At 35.0% G+C, this 18035-nt stretch overlaps 1 protein-coding gene across 2 annotated transcripts in view; it reads right to left on the reverse strand.

Annotated features, from left to right (window-relative positions):
* Positions 1–18035, reverse strand: part of SEPTIN7 (septin 7) — a 109850-nt gene that overhangs the window by 15401 nt on the left and 76414 nt on the right. For both annotated transcript variants that reach the window (XM_059396580.1, XM_059396581.1), the window contains 7 exons: positions 17422–17522; positions 16355–16489; positions 11152–11269; positions 8973–9065; positions 7753–7849; positions 5821–5872; positions 1313–1438 (listed from right to left, as the gene is read on the reverse strand). In XM_059396580.1, coding sequence (XP_059252563.1) covers positions 1313–1438; positions 5821–5872; positions 7753–7849; positions 8973–9065; positions 11152–11269; positions 16355–16489; positions 17422–17522 — 722 coding nt within the window. The remainder of the gene's footprint in view (positions 1–1312; positions 1439–5820; positions 5873–7752; positions 7850–8972; positions 9066–11151; positions 11270–16354; positions 16490–17421; positions 17523–18035) is intronic.

An 18035-nucleotide genomic window follows, 5' to 3' on the forward strand; every position in this document is an offset into this window, starting at 1 on the left:
CAGGTACTGTTACCAAGAATTATACAGGCCTACTCACAGCCCTCTTCATACATCTCATTTTCCTACCCCACCATAAACCACCATAGCTTGATATATATATATATATATACTAGCTTAGGAGGGTAAAGCTACACACTTGTCAGTCATTTACCCTACCTTAACAACCAAGAGAAGAAATCTAAACTCAAGCTAATTTACTCCCTAGAAATACAGAATAGGAAAGGAAAAGGTAACCAAGACTACAGTCACCTAAATATTGCTTTTGTTTGGTCCTGTTCCTTGTTTCGTTACAATGTTACTGAAAACTCTGCTACTAAAATGGTTTATTCAAAACAGACATAACAAAAGGTAAAAGCTCTGTAGTCTCCTTAAAGAGAGTATAGAATGTTCATCTTAAAAGTAAAATGGATTAAGAGATCTAGGTTGTAACCATTCTCTTCCCTTAAAAAAAAAAAGTGTACTTGCACCCCTACATTTATACCAGCATTATTTACAACAGCCAAGATACTGAAGCAGCCCAAGTGTCCATCCATAGATGGACACCCATGTCCATAGTAATACATATGATGGATTAAAAAAATATATAGGGGTATATTATTCAGTCATAAAAAAGAATGGAATTCTGCCATTTTCAACAGTAGAGATGGAGCTAGAGGGTATAATGCTAAGCAAAGTCAGTCAGTCAGAGAAAGACAAATACCTCATGATGTCACTCATATGAAGAATTTAAGAAACAAAACAAATGAGCAAAGGGAAAAAGACAATAAAAGAGAGACTGAGAGAGACAAACCAAGCAACAAACTCTAAACTACAGAGAACAAACTGATGGTTACCAGAGGGGAGGTGAGTGGGGGGTTGGGTGAAATAGGTGATGGGGATTAAATAATGCACTTTTCATGATAACACCGGGTGATGCATGCAATTGTTGAATCACTGGTATTGTACATCTGACAGGAATATAACACTGTATGTTAGCTAATTGGAAATAAAATAAAAACTTTAAAAATGTATTTGCAAAAGGAGCCATTTGATTTCTAATTGGGGATCTATTAAATGTGTGGTGTACAAACATGATGGCAAATGACCAGAAGAGAATTCATAGCTTTCACCTAAGGAATAAAACACTTCCTGTGACAAACAGTAAAATATAAAACTGCCAAAACAAAGCTTAACAATAATAAATTTCAGCTATTGTGCATAAAGAATATTATCCCAATTTTCTATTGAGTAGCCAAGAAGAATCTGATGAAGATGAAACAATATGATTACTACATAAATGATACCTTTTCTGGAGGACATAATGTATACTTACTTGGTAAGCTGCCCTTTATTCTTGTTATTATCAACTCCATTATAAGTCACAGCTGCCAGTTTTCTGCTTCGGTAGTTCTCATAGTGGACATTATTAGTGACATCTTTCAAGTCCTGCATGTGTGTTCTGTCATAAATAAATAACATATGAACAGTTTGCTTCTATGAAAAAAGCTTTGACTTAATTCAAAACTTTACCAAAACAAAAACTCTAGACTTAAAACAAGCAAAAGACTATTCTTAAGGAAGAGAATTCCTATCTTCATTTATGCTCAAGTCAGAGCAAGATACAACACGCTAAACTTGAAACCAATGGATTGTTAGGTTCCAAATGAGAGTTTAAGAGTTCTAAATCTTCTCAAAGCAGTTACTAAAGGATGGCATTTCCTCAGAAAAGTATTTATAGTATATAGTATATACTATATATTTTATTTTACTAGAGAAAGGAGATTCGCTCTTGCTGAAACTCTTAAAACCTGTAAGAAACTGGTTGTCTTTATTATTATTTGAGTTTTTAACTAAGGTAACACACAGGAACACTTTAGATCACGTAAGTTGAACTCACACTGAGGAAAATAATTTAGAGTAAATCTGTTTCTTTAAACTGTTCAGTGAAACGAATTTTACTCATGTATTTCTATCATATATAAAATCAACACATACATGAAATAAACAACAAGAAACATGAGACATTTCCTCATTCCCTGAAGATTCTAGAAGCCAAAGACACTCTGAGCTGCTCTAGGATATCCTTTACCAAATCAGGGAAAGGACACACCTGGAGGGGCAGTACTCTGTATTGTCCGATTCTCCCTTTTCTCATACCATCCATGCCTGCCTCCACCATCCTCCACCTCCCTTACAGGAAACAAACAAAAAAGTGTACTGTTTCTTTTTGTTTGCTTGTTTGTTTTAAAGTAGGCTTCAAGCTCAATGTGGAGCCCAGCACAGGGCTTGAACTCATGACCCTGAGATTAAGACCTGAGCTGAGATAGAGTCAGACGGACACTTACCTGACTGAGCCACCCAGGCACCCTGAGGTGTACTGTGTTTTTACTCTCTCTGATATCCAGAAAACATTTGCTATTACTTTCCCTTTGTGAACAGAATGTGATTTTCAATTACTCTAATTTATCTCCTATTAACAGACATTTTCAAGCAGTTCTCTGATAGTTCACTCATCCGATGGAGTACTTTAAGTCTGTGTTTTCCAACAAGTCTCATTTTCATTTATGCTCTGTTCCTTGATGAATTTATCTTCTCCATGGCCACTATCCCTTTCCACTTCAGTCAAGTCAGGCAGCTCCTTATTCCTAGCATATCCAACTGGCTGAGACTGAATAGCTCATGCTAATTTGTCACTGACTCTTCAAACTTAAGAGTGCTCCTACTTTGAAAGCTCTCTTTCCAGCCTTGAAATCAAGTCACTCTAATCCGTGACAATTTTCTCCTCGGTTGTCAGCCATTTTTTGGGTTAGGGTCATAAAACCTCTGAAGTTTTACTGTAAGCTCCCTTTTATAAGAAGCATTTTTGCCATCACTTCTTGTACTCTTGATACAGATAGCACATAATAGGACCTTAAGGGGCACCGGGGTGGTTCAGTTGGTTAAGCATCTGCCATTATCAGCTCAAGTCATGATCCCAGGATCCTGGGATTGAGCCTCTCATCAGGCTCTCTGCTCAGTGTGCTTCTCCCTCTCCCTTTGCCTGATGCTCTGCCTACTTATGCTCTGTCAAATAAATAAATTTAAAAAAGAAAAAATCTTAAAAAAAAAAAAATGGGTCCTTAACCAGTAATGAAGTATTAAAGCTGAAGTAAGATAAATATTTGATTTTCTGGAATAAATTTACTGTTACCACCTTCTCTAAGTAGAGAATAAAAACAAATAACTGTGTAAGTATAAATTAAGTATTTTGTAATTTTACATATAGATTACCTCAACAATGAATCACTAAAGGACCTGAGGTGGAGCATTTAATAGCTGAAATACAAAAGGCATGAAATAAAAATAAGGTGGACTTACTCATTGTTTAAGCAACTTTTGTTAATGCCATCTAACATTTCAGACAATGAAAGATTTTTTTTCCTTTCACTAAAATACCCTTTATAATTACCTACTTCTGATTTTTTTGCTCTATTTCCACTTATTTACATGCTTCACTTTATTTTTTTAAGATTTGACTAAGTCCTCCACTCTTTTTTTTTTTTTTAAGATTTTATTTATTTATTTGACAGAGATCTTAAGTAGGCAGAGAGAGGGGAAAGCAGGCTCCCTGCCAAGCAGAGAGCCCAATGCGGGGCTCAATCCAAACTTACAAGAAAAAGTGATAAAATATTCTTAAGCTTTTCATTTTATTTAAGGCTTTATTTATTTATCTGTGAGAGAGTGAGAGACAGAAAGTGGGAGATGGGAAAGGGAGAGGGAGCCCTCGCCTGAGCAGGGAGCCCAATGTGGGGCTAACTCCCAAGATCCTGGGATCATGACCCGAGCCAAAGGCAGATGCCCAACTGAGACACCTAGGTGCCCCAAGCTTTTCCTTTTCAGACTATAATACTCTTCAAGAATGTTTTACAAACTTAAATGTAAGAACTATAAATGAAAACTTGTGAGAAGAAGCAAAGCAAAACCACCTAGCGTAAGTGAACATTTATGCTTTAGGAAAGAAAAACAAATGTGCTACAGCAAACTGAACAAATAAATTTCTCATTAAGTAAAATCATCTAAACATCTACCTTAAGGAGCTGAAAGCAAAGTCTTCATCCTATTCATTAATAAAAATATTAAACAGGACCACTCCCAATCTCACAATCATCACTGAATGACTGTATTTATCCTATGTTGACATCTTTTCTATGAATCCTTTATCTGACTCACTCCATGAAATATACGACTTACTCTGAATTCTTTTAATACATCTAAGTATTCATTTCATAGCACATATCTGTTTTCTATTATGCAACTTCAGAATTTTTTTGTATTTTCATACATGCACGACTGTCTTGCAGTTTTCCTATGCTTAATCTTCCTGCGAGAAATGGTCCATTTGCTCTGTAATCCTTTTATACTAGTGAGTCCTACTCACAAGCTGCCAGGCTATAAACCTTCAAATGTTCAAAGTCTCGCTTCTGGCTCAGTACCTAGCCTCCCCTTCTACAGGATTTTAGCTATGCAGGCAATTACTGGTTGCAGCATATTTAAAAAATATGCAAGACAAAGTTATAGAATACCACTGTGTCAAGCACTGGGCAAGCTGCGGGGGGGATTTAAAATTGAGGAAAAGAACAGTATGAGAGAGAATGCACTGACAAGTAATATTTAAAAACATCCCCTACATATATACTGTTGTAAGCAATTATGAGTTCTTTTGAAGTCACATCTTAAGAATGGAAGAGAAAGGGAACAGTTCATAATAGAAAATGAAATGCTATATTCTCAAGGCTGAGACAGATGACCTCCCTTTCATCTGCATCCGTTCTCTCACTGAGTGAGGCCTGGCAACCCCAATTGCTGAATCAAGCCTATCATCTACTTCCTACCAAAAATACCTGGTTATAAGCTTCTTTAAGAAAGACTTATAACACGGCAATCTCTTTGATTTCAACATTTACTCTGATATTTAGTGTACCTCTTGAGGAAGCAGTTTGACTCACTTAAATTCACCCCGCCACTTGTAAGAATAACCTTACTGTTCCATAACTTCCAAATATCAATAGGCATGTTAATACTTCCAAACAGATAAAGATACTCCTGTGTATTGGGAAACTGGAGATTGAAGGGAATATGTGGTGGGGGCCTGGAGAAGCAAGCAAGATGGGGGTGGAGGGAAATGGGGAAAGGGCTATGAGATGGCAAGAGGAAGGAATTTATCTCAACATGAAAACACTAAAGTTCATTTTGATGCCCTTTCTGTTTCTTGCCCACTAATGTCTCTGGTTTCCTCTTTGCTGTTTCTTTTTTAATTCAAGTCCCAGTCCTCTAATCAGGCTTAGCTTCATGTCCTAGTCTCACATCTCACAAGCTTCCTTCTCTTTCATCAGCTGCACAAAGTACAGTTTAGGAGTAATGTCTTCTCACCTAGGAGGAAGATCAGTTTTGGTCACTGTGTTTCAGTACCAAAAATGCCCCTCTCGCCAGCTCCCAGGCCGTGTACCTTTTAACATTCAAAGTCTAGCTTTTGACTCAAAATCTAGCCTTCCCTTCCACAGTTTTCCTAAATCTTTCACATGAAAGAGCAAAAGCCTCTTCCTTTCCTTCTCTCTTTTACTATTAACAATAAACAGACCCATTTTCCCAAACATCTGTAGCAATAACACACATTATTTTGTATTTTTGCTGACAATTAAAAACCTTTGCAAAATAATTCAAGCTATCTCCAAGCAATGTTTACCTAGTGCTAGAATGAAGGTATCAATTTCAAGTAGCTATATTTATAGAAGTCAAAAAGTAAATCTAATTCTAACTTTATTTTCAGAAAGAAAAACACTTTTCATCATTGTTCAAACTTACCTTATCAACATATTTCTTAGAATTGTAAAATCACAATGTTCACCATTTTCAACTATAAAAAAAAAACAAAACACATACATCAGTTCTACTAAGCCAAGTCTTTTCAAAGGAAATTTCTCAGAATATTGGAAGAGTAACAATGAGAGCATATGCAAAATTTCATTAACTTTTCATTAGATCAAAACTTTTCATTATAGTTTAAACACTGTAACATAGTACTTAACTGAAGGGCATGCCAAACAAGGGTACTATAATATTATTTATTGTAGTGTAATCCTCAATGATAAAATATACAAACCTAATAAATGAGCTCATCAGAAACAATCTTGAAATTCTGAAAGGGGAGACTGTATATTCACTTGTAAGAGACTGTATTTATTCCATAATAAAATATATCTTTTTTAAGATTTTTTTATTTATTTGACAGAGATGGCAAGAAAGGAAGTGAGCACAAGAAGGGGAAGCAGCAGAGGGAGAGGGAGAAGAAGGCTCTCCACTGAGCAGGGAGCCCAGTGTGGGGCTCATTCCCAGGACCTGGGATCATGACCTGTGCCAAAGGCAGATGTTTAACCACTGAGCCACTCAGGTGCTCCATAAAATGTATTTTAAAAGCTTAGTGGGCACCTGAGTGGCTCAGTGGGTTAAAGACTCTGCCTTAAGCTCAGGCCATGATCTCAGAGTCCTGGGATCGAGCCCCACATTGGGCTCTCTGCTCAGCGGGGAGCCTGCTTTCTCCTCCCTCTCTCTCTGCCTGCCTCTCTGCCTACTTGTGATCTCTGTCTGTCAAATAAACAAATAAAATCTTTAATTAATTAATTAATTAGTTAGTTAGTTAAAGCTTAGTGTTATGGTGAGGGAGAATCGCTTTAGAAAAGCCTCCTTAAGGTGGCCAAAATAAAGCCATGAGTCAAGAACTTCAAGGTTCTTTATTTTTAAAAAATGAATCACTGGTAAGAACATTCTGGTGGGGGTGGGGTGGGGCTACTAAAACTAAAGAAACAAAGCAATTCCATCGGCACCTATTTTCAAGGAATATAAAAGTTCTAAAGGCTCAGCTCAGCAACTGAAGGTTCCCAGAGGATGACAGAGAGCTGGGAATGAGTACAGTCACTCACTGATAGGGAAAACTGCTGAAAAGGAATATAACTTGGAACAATCTGCTAAAAATTACAGAATTTTTCAAACTAATAACAACAAGTAGATAAAAACAATCATGATTCAATCTTGGTTCCAAGTTACTATAACACAGAAGATTAAATATTAAGTCACACCAATACAATAAACACAAATTTGGGGAAAAGTGTCTATTGCCAAGAAGATTTCTGAGGTTTGGTGCTATGAACTAAGATTTTACTGGTATTTAAAACGCCTTAAAAATTAGTAGAGTATCTCTTAACACTTAATTTTTGTTTTTACGATAAAGATGTGACGCCAAAAAAAAGATGACTTTTATCCCAAAGAAAGGATATCATGAATGTTTTGATTTGGTTTAAAATGCAAGTTGTTCTCATTCTTCAGGGTCCCAGACCCATCTGAGACTCAGATAAAAATGACAGTCGTTTTCTCCAAAAATTATTTTCAATTTCAGAAGATTTATTAGATCCCTTGGCAGCAGCTTTTGGGCCCCAGGTAAAGAGTTTCTGCACTGTAAGTATGTTTTCAAACAAGAAAACACGAGTATATTTAATGACGGGACAGAGCATACTGACAAGTGACTTGGAAAGTATTACAATTGAGATTTAACACATACTTACTTGCCTGACTTAGTAAAACACAAGCTGTGAGAAACTGGAATGTACTTATGAGCATATGAGGCTAAATGAAAAGGAATTCAGAACTATCTGGAAATCCAGAATATATCAATGTGAAATACAAACTTTTGATCACTTTTGTGAGATCTTATAGAAAGCCATTCACTGAAGAAAACCTTACCTTCAGCAACACCCCAAGGATACTGCCTTCCTCTGACCCTTTTGCCATTAACTTCAATGATAGTATTACTACCTACCACAGCGAGAGGTAAACGGTCCTATAAAACAAAGTTCAAATATATCTCTGTAGTCCTCACAAATTCAAGAATAAAGAAGTTAACATAACTCAACACATTACCAAAAAAACCTTACCCTGACAGTTTCTGTATTTACTTTTATAAGCCATTCACAATTACTATTTATTATTAAAATTGTCATCACATGGTATTCTCATCAATGTAAACAATGAATCTCATCAATGTAAACAATGGATAAAACTGTATTTTCTTTGAAATTTTAAGAATACTAAGGCATATATACTCCACTTATCAAAGTAGCTGTTTAAAAAATCATCTCCAAAAGAAATTGTCCCATATTGAAAAGTTAGAAAGGGTAAAAACACATTGGTAGTTAGAGGGAAAACATGAGGCTTGTGACTAGCCTGCCTATCTGATCACAAACCAACCCTAACAGTCCTGGAAGCAGGGATTATATGTGCTAACTTTATCTATGGAACTCTAGCTCTGGCAGACTGGATTTGTGTACCTCCAGACAAACTCAGAGTATGATCTTTCAAAATTCTTGTAGTTTCCCGAAATATTTAACAATATATAAAATATGTAACTATTTTATAAAACCATAGAAAATCTTCATTGGTCAGATATATGTATTTCATTATTCCAAGATAATTATTTGCTTAGATAATGCCATTAATTAACACATCATTTTTAGGGTACTTAGGAATGACTATAAATTAAAAAACGGAAAATTATGTTGGTACCAGTTTTGGCTTTTTTTGATACACAGACAAAAGAAAACATATTTTTGTCTGGCTCTTAAAGATTGTGCATAGCAGTACTTAGGAACAAATCCTCTCCCTTCTCATTACCCGTTTTTTTAAAGAGGAAAATTACATAATATAAAACCAGTTAACTGAAAATCAAAGACAGAGATTATAAAACAGAGATTATGCTATTCATCTCTCTATTCTACACCTCTTATTACATCTAACAGCCAATCAACAAAGTTAATTGCAAAGTTGAATTCAATAATGAATAATCTCCCTAGTTCATTTTGTAAGCCAACTACTTAAAACAACTGATTTTTTTAATCTTTTCTGTGGGTATTTCAGTGGTTTTAAGGCCCTAAAACATTTTAGTGTATATATGGGAATAAACCTACCTTTATCTTTTTAACAAGCTTATTTTCTTCTTCATCATCTGTCTCTGGAAATTCATATATTTTAATTTTATGTTCTTGGATTTCTTTCATTATCTAAAATGAAAGAGGAAGTTATTAACAAAAGACCACCACACATACTTAGTAGATTAGCTTTATCTGTATTATATTCTTCTTAAATTCCTGATCCCTCAGCTCCAATTCCTTTACTATTTTTCAGTGATGTAAAACTGTAATCTAAAAGCAAAGAACTATGCTAATCTTTTTTTTAGCTATGAAGCTGATATATAAATACTATTTCCAAAATCTGATTATTTCAGAAGTATTGAAGTTATACGGTTATAATACCAAAAGAGTTCTAAAAATGATGTAAGATTTCAGAAACAGCTTTCTCCAGTTGATTTCGACTATAATGGTTTTACATTATTTATTTACAATGACTGACCTTCTTTCTCTAAATAGAACTCTCACCAACTGTTTTATTCAACTGAATCAACATAGCTTCAACTCACCTAAATTTTTAGTAAATTTGGCAAAGGTAAGTGAAACTAAGTACAGCACCGGCTCCAGAAGAAAAATCGGCATGCTGATCAGAAAATATCCTTGGGGCACCCGGGTGGTTCATTGGGTTAAAGCCTCTGCCTTTGGCTCAGGTCATGATCCCAGGGTCCTGGGATCGAGCCCTGCAATGGGCTCTCTGCTCAGCAAGGAGTCTGCTTTTCCCCCCCACCTGCCCCACCCTTTCTCTACCTGCTTCTATGCCTATTTGTGATCTCTCTCTGTCAATAAATAAATAAAATCTTTAAAAAAAGAGAGAAAGAAAAGAAACTATCTTTGCATGTCCATTTGTATACACACACACACACACACACACACGTCCATTTGTGTATACATACACACTCACACATTAAGGAGTAACAGATACAAGATCAGGCAAGAACACATAGAGAAAAAACACGTCCTGGAAATTAAGAAGCTCCAGAGCTAATAAGGAAAACGCAGGGGGGAAAAAAGGCTACTAATTAGTAACATCAGAAATGAACTTCAGACTAATTCCAAATCACTCCAAATTCTAAAGAGAACAGAGACACCCAAATAATGTTCAACTACCTACCCTATTTGAACTCACAATAAACCAATGGCCAATATACCCAGAACTAGGTCCTTGCCTATACGGGTATTTCAGCACAACCATCACTGCAGGGGGCCCCTGCAGCATTAAGGGGCCTTAAACAAAGTAGGTAAAAGTGAAACTGCCACAGAGAAAAATAGGACCACACATATTTTTCAACTGGGATATGTATCAATACAGAGAAAAACATGAGAATAAATAAATGATGAAGCATCAAATGTATGACTAGGAGAAAAAAAAAGAAACACTAGTGGCTTGATCTAAGAGCAGTGGTTCTTAGTCAGAGACTGTATATTAAAAATGCCAAATCCTCACCTTAATCTACAAAACTTATTGGTAAGGATATAGTCCAAAACTGATTTTCTTTCTCTTTATATTCTTTTTTTCTAGAGAGAGAGAGAGTGAGGAAGTGAGCTGGGCGGCAGGGGGAGGTGGTGGTGTTGGAAATCCTAAGCAGGTTCCACACCCAATGCAGAGCCTGACCCAGAACACCATCTTATGACCCTGAGATCATGGCCTGGGTCAAAATCAAGAGTTGGGCACTCAACCAGCTGATACCCAGGCGCCCCCAATAACTCATTCTAAAAAACTTCTCCAGATAATTTTCACAGGCACCCTGGAATCAAGCCCCTTGTGCTCCCTGCTCAATGTGGAGTATGCTTGACCCTCTGCTCCTCCCTCTGCCCCTTTCCCCACCCCCAACACATGCACAAGCACACATCTCTCTCTCTCTCTCTCTCTCAAATAAAATATTAAAAAAAATATATTTCTAAAGGGTGTGGAGAGGATTGGTGGAGGAGGTTGTAACAGTAACATCTAAAAGAGTCTTATTTAAATTGACAAAGGATAATGGCACTATTGGTAACGGATAAGAGCTCTGAGGAGAAAACTAAGGCAGATTATTTTCAAGAGTTATTTTTAATACAGTACAAATGACCATACAGTAAAGTAGCAAGAGAAATACATTGTAACACATTAAACTGAAAATACAAAAACTGCAAATTACATGAGTGGTATAAGAAACCCAAGAATTCAAGTTCCTTTTCTCACCTGTTTTTTAAACTGTTGGCACTCCTCTGGAGTAAGTGTGTCTGCTTTGGCAATAAGTGGAATGATATTCACTTTTTCATGCAAACGCTTCATAAACTCAATATCCAATGGTTTAAGTCTGAAATACACAATATTTAATACAATTGATTAATTTGGGGGAATAGATCATTCATAATCCCAGTGCTAAATTAAATACACTGGAACTACTTTAATTACTTATCAGAACCATTCTCTGAAGATGTACTGGGTCAGCAACAGTTAGGTAGAACAGGACCTCAACAAGCATTGGAATGTCTAAGAAGGCTTTGACTCCAGCCCCTGATCACCCTGATCATAGGGTTTGGGCCCTAAAGAGAAATTAGAAAAACCAGAAAATCTCCTAACAGGCTTTCCTAGAATAGCCTCTATACTTACTACTCAAAATTTGGGAAATCTCTGTTTTGTCTTTAAATAAAAAATAATAGTCCTCCTTGAACCCCACATTCTGTTCTTGCTGCCAACTTTATGTCTCAGAGAAAAGGCTCAAAAGAGACTGTTCTTCACCATCAATTTCACCCATTACAATCTGGCTGCTGCCTTCACTTTATTGTTACACTTTCAAGAAGGTCACCAAATAATGTCATGCTGCTAATATAATTAACATCAATAACTCATAGATATTGTGGTGTTTACCATTACTTCTTATATTTACTCATTATGCAGCATTTGACATTACTCTCTCATAAGCTGCTCTTCCCTTAGGGTATGTCTAAGGATCTTCTCTGTAAGTTAGTCCCTTAAGAGTTACCTTCCTCAGAGTGCTCTAGACTAGGCCGTCTTTTCTCTCTACTCTAATTTTATATGCTTATCACTGACTACAATGACCTCTATCATCCTCTATGGGTCTCAAATCTTCACACCCTGCCCAGATCTCATTCTTATGTTGGAGAGTCATGTTTACCCAGTGCATATATTACTTGGACACCAATTTTAGCTCCTCAAAATCAAAAGCTCATCTGAACCCCAAATTTTCCTTCCTCTTCTGTGCTATTTTTGAGGATGGTACTATGAATATTCCAGCCTTGAGTAATCCATTCAATTACTCAAGGAACCCAGGGTTCCTTCCTCCACTGATTCTCACTCCCAAAGATTTCCCAAAACCTGCTGAACAAATAAATGTATTACTTTGGTTCAGGCCACTGAGACCTTTGATACGGACAATTACTAGAATGCACCCAGTTTCCCTCCAAACTGTAAACACTGCAGTCAGAAAGGTCTTTCTAAAATCCAAATCTGAATGAGTCATTTTCCTGACTGAAAACCTTACCAAAGGCCAGATTCCTTGGCTAGTGTGGCCTACAAGGCCTGTGAAGACATAGCCTTTCTGGCTGTCTTCATCTGTTAACATCCTTTACCATCTTCTGCCATCTCCTACTTGTAATGTTCCAGCCTTTTTGAACCTCTCATGATTCTCTGAAAGCACCATACTTTGATAGGTCACGGGCTACTGCCTCTACCTAAAACATGCTCCATTCCCATTCCCCTTCTAATTGGCTAGCCTAATTCCTATTGGTCCTTTAGGACTTGGTTTAAATTCTCATTTCCTCTGGGAGTCTTTCTCCAACCTAACACTAGGCATCTTCTAAGAAGTCACAACACTTAATTTGCCATATATTGTGCATTTGTTTTCCCTATCTTCTCACTGGCAGATCCTTAAGAGCAAAGTCTTTGTCTCATTCATCTATATCTCCAACAGCTATTATAGTGTTGACACCTGAAGTTCCCAAATACTTGTTGACTAAAAGAGTAAGCTGCTGTGATTTTTCTTATGTTCTTGAATAACTCTAAATGAAAACCAAAGAAATTCTTCACATCTAGAATGTAGTACAGGCTAAAAATGAATATTCCACAAAAATAAATGAAGATGATGGGAGTATTTTGCATAGAAATACCATTCTAAACTGGTATTCTTTAATTTACAAACCTTAAAAACAACTGGAATAAAGATCTACTCATGATGAATTTTACTAATAAAAAATAAAGAGTTCTTTTAGAATACTATAGGTAAATAAACACATTGTGTATGTGGATATATCTGTATATACCCACACATACATATATGTAAGTAAATGGGAGGTCGGGGACCCAGAGACTAAAGAGGTATTCCTTTTTACTAACAAATAATAAATAATACTATATCTCTTAGTGGTAGTGATGCTGACTGGCAGAAAGATAGGGATATGGAGTAGGAAGGCAGGTATGGAGAAGATACCTACCTCCTATTCTAATTCTCCTTATCCTGAATCCTTTGAAATGTGTTATTGGCATTCAGAGAATAAGGAACACCACAGAAAAGAACTGTCACTGGAATAACACTGTATTATCCATAAAGAGTACCCTTACTTCATAAGTGCTAAGTGAAAGAACCTACCCAACTTTGAAAAAATTTAGGTTTTGCTTTTTTTCATCAGTCACTACATACAACATTAAATATAAAAGCCATGACCCAGTCAATTTCAGATTTGTAAATTTTTGTAGATTATACAGATTTTTCCAGATTATACTCACATCAAATTTAAGTTACCCCCAATACCACCTCATTAAACCAGTAACAGAAAAGAACTCAGTCTAATATTTTTAGACATCTTAAGATCATTTAATATAAAATATTAAAATTAAAATCAAAGTTAACAAGGTTTTACACTTAAAAGTAAAGCAGGACTTGCTGAATATTTGTTATCTCAACTTTCAAAGAGAAAGACACTAAAAAACAACCATGACAAAGAAATGGGTAAAGTCAACTTCTTAAATATGAAACACGACCGAAGAACATTTAAATAATTTTAAAAATTAAACTTTAGGGGGGAAAAAGGGTAAAACCTTTATAAAAGCCCCAATAAAACCCTTCTGCCCTTTTAAATTAGAATACAAATTTCAGAAGCTTACAAAATGTCAACAGCAGAAAACATTTAGTTCACATGTAGATTACATTCTGGTTGAAATTTTTCCTCTGTCCATTTAGTTTTATTTCAGGTCATCTTTTCCAAGAAATTTAGTTTTAAACAATGGAAAGTTCTTTCTAGAATTTCTAGAAGATAAACCCACATTAGAGGGAAAAGACTATTTAACCTCAAAGCCTACAGCAAAATAAAATGACTATAGGGCAAATGACAAATATTTATAATATATACACATACACATATTTCTAAGGAAAAAAATCTTCTATACAAAACTCACTGAATGACACTGATTTTTTTAAATGGCAATCAATATTCAAAAGGGTAAGTATACCATTTTAAAACTCAAGTTCCAAGTCAGTTTTTAATTTTAATAACTATTACCAAGCACTGAACAGAAAATGAAGAAACAATTCCTGAAGTCATAAATCAGTCCTGTGTTTACGGATGACACTGGGTGGGGTGAGGTGGGGGACACTGAAAATACAATGTTGAACCAATTTATAATTACTCCAAAACAGGACCTCTCATAAAAGGGAATCTAGGGACTACCCAGATAAGATAGAAAGGCCCTGATTCAACTATTATTAGACTGCCTAGAATTTCAATTTATAGTGAACAGGAGATCAGGAACTCTCTACATAAATTCAATGTTTTATTCTTTCACTTAATCCACAGTAACACATACCAATGGGCAAAACTTTGTTCCATGCCTCAAAGTAGTTAAGATGAGAAACTATTCAAAAGCATGTTTTTAGAAAATAAAAATTTTGAATCCCTGTCTCTCATTACAAATAAAAAATGGCCCAAAGCTACCACACACCGTTTGAATCATTAAAAAAAATTTTTTTTTAAATCTTATTTCCCATGCAATTTTAAGAAATATATTTTCCCCTAGGGATGGAAGGAATGTGATTTCATGAGAATTACTAAATACTGGAGAGAGTCCAAAAGACCTAAAATAATAAAACTGGATAAAAACCATCAAATTTCTATTGACTAAAGTGCAGTTAAGATTTTATTCCATTGGCTTCCAAGAAAAGTCCTAACAAGTTAACCTAAAATGATTTAAAAAAAAAAAAAAAAAGTACATAAATTCAGGAAGAAGCTAGCAGGTACTCATAAAAGGCTATAAACAGTATCTTGTTTTTGAGGTTTTTTTTTTTTTTGAGCCTTTTAAGTAGATGAGTCAATTTTGCACATTAAATATGTAAACTTCTTAGAGCACCACAGAATATTAGAAACAAAAGAAGAATTATTTGCACCATCATAATCTGACAGTGCAAAAATGGTAAACTATATAATTAAGACTTTTTGCTCAACCATAATAATGATGATGGGCATTAGTTTATCTAGGAAAATGGTGGAGAAAGCAGCAGAAAATAGAAGACAAAGGTACTGTTATGAAGGAACTGGTTTATACTATGGGTAATCTAAGGTGGCGTAATGCTATTTAGTCTGATGTTACGTAATATTCCGGTTCCTTTTGGTAGAGAGATAGCAGCTCTACTCATCAGGTAGCTGAATTATGCAGAGTCATCTACCCAAAGAAAAAGACTGAAGAAGAGTAAATACAAACATCTGCAGTTGACAGTGACACATGTATCTACTCAAATGACAGAGGAAGTACAAACAATAAAAAAAGAAATAGAGACTGGCCATACTAACAAAAAAATAATCAGATCATATGAATGTCTAGATACTTACATTTAAACTCCTAGTAAGTAGACGGTTAGCACAGATAATATGAAACTTAAATAATATGATTGTGATAGCTAAGGTGAAACAGAGCCAAAGAAACTTAGTAAAGAAATAAATGGCACATCAGAACTTAGGTACTTAACTTTTCTGGTAATCTCTTCTATCAGACTCACAGTAAAAACATCTTTAGAGTTTCTTAGAATATGTCTAAGCTGTTATAGCTGTTTCCCATTATTTGGTAGTTCAATTTGTGGCAAGAGGTCAAAAGGAAGCTAAACTAGCCACACTGAGACATTAAACCATGATGGAAACACTTTCAATATTATAGTGAAGCAGGTAAAAAAAAGTCTTATGCATAAATTGAGAAATAAAATTACTATTAGCTTATCTAGAACTTAAAAAGTGTTTTTTATAAGTCATTTTTATATAGAATTTGGGATTTCACAACTCGTGTAGTTAAATGTGTAGTTAAATGTGCTCCACAGAGATCTAGATTACTAAAATATGTACCTGATGTTCAATAATAATAAGCAACAGCAAGTTACCAGAAGTATCAAGGTACTGACCCATGTCCTGAAGGAGCAATGAAATATAAACAACACTGCACCCTGTTATCAGGCATCTGACGTCTGTTCACTCGAGATTCTGCATTTAGGTAGTCCTCAAATTTACTATCAATGTAGTCAATAACAGGCTGCCAGCTAGAGAAACCAGACAAATAAAAAAATTAAGTTTCAATTTACATATGAATGTACAATTGATGACTGTTAAGGTGGAGTAATCATTATTTTTAAATAGGCAAAACTAATCGAACCACTGGAAAATATCTCAAATTATTCTACATATACTGATTAAGAAACAAATATTAATCACATTGAATAAATCTTGATTCATTATTTCTAAACTTTCCAAATCAAAGATAATTAATTATATAGAGTCAAAGCTCAACAAAATTATCGTATTATCTGCACTGGTAAGTACACAGTTTTAGATTTCAAATGAAAAGATTAAATAATTCAAAAACTTCATGATGAACATATTTCGGTGTCGTTTTTATGTTATGTTAGTTACCATACAGAACATCATTAGTTTTTGATGTAGTAGTCCATGATTATTTAGGTGTTTTAAAAGCTGACACAGAAATTTACTTCAAAAACAATGTGGTACTCAAAGAAAAATTTAAATATTGTTTAGAAGATACTAAGGTATTATTTCCAAATAGAATGTCATGAATGTTTTCTAAACTTGTAACTTGGAAAATCTGAATATTTAAAATCAGGTTTAAATTAGGATGTGACAGAAAGTAATATATACAATAAGTGGATAAAATTATAGTAGAAAATGAAAAGTTTTAGCTTCCTTATAATAATGAGAATTCTTGTTTCTATGTTGTTTTGGAATTTGCCTCCAAAATAATTCTATGACAGGTATTATCTCTATTTTATAGAAATCAGTTCAGAGAAAATAAGCAACATTTTCAAGTAAGTGGCCAAATTAGTATAAGAACTCTGGTCATAGGACTTAAGTTAAATAACTTTTGTTAAAATGAGAAGTTTAAAAATCTTAAGCAGAAAAACTCTAACGACCCCATACCCCAAACGCAGTATAAAGCAGTGATGATAATCCTTCTTACCAATTACTATTATCCACTGCATCTCCAAATCCTGGGGTATCAACTATTGTGAGCAGCAACTGAACACCACCTTCTTTGATTAAAACTTTGGATTGTTCCACCTGTAAGAGTCATTGGTACAGGTATTAATACCACACGTTACACCTGTGGTTTCCTACAAAGTAAGAAGCAGGGGATGAGCATTAATCAAAACCAACTGGAAATTTTTACAAACAAAAACCCACCCCCACATTCTCTTTAGAATCAATTACTGTGGATAGTAGAAGTCCTGGTTACTTGAAAGAAAGGCACATATATAAACATCGGGTTTATGGTTTATAACTGACATAAAGAAGAAAAACAGGAACTGAGAAAGTAGTAATAGTCACTAAAGCCATATAATACTCATATAATCTAAATGCATATCTAATAATATAAACAATGTGCTTGAATGATTTGGTAACTCATAGAAATCAAATGCAATTAACCAAACAAGTACAACTAATGTACCATTTACAATAAATGTTTTCCTGGACTACCTCCAGGAAAGGTAACTCAAGTTAACTTACTACCATTCCCAAATCTTTTTCAGCATAGCTATAATTATTTACACTTGGGTTTATGGTATAGTTAAG

This window comes from Mustela nigripes, chromosome 4, assembly GCF_022355385.1.
Source record: "Mustela nigripes isolate SB6536 chromosome 4, MUSNIG.SB6536, whole genome shotgun sequence".
Lineage (NCBI taxonomy): Eukaryota > Metazoa > Chordata > Mammalia > Carnivora > Mustelidae > Mustela > Mustela nigripes.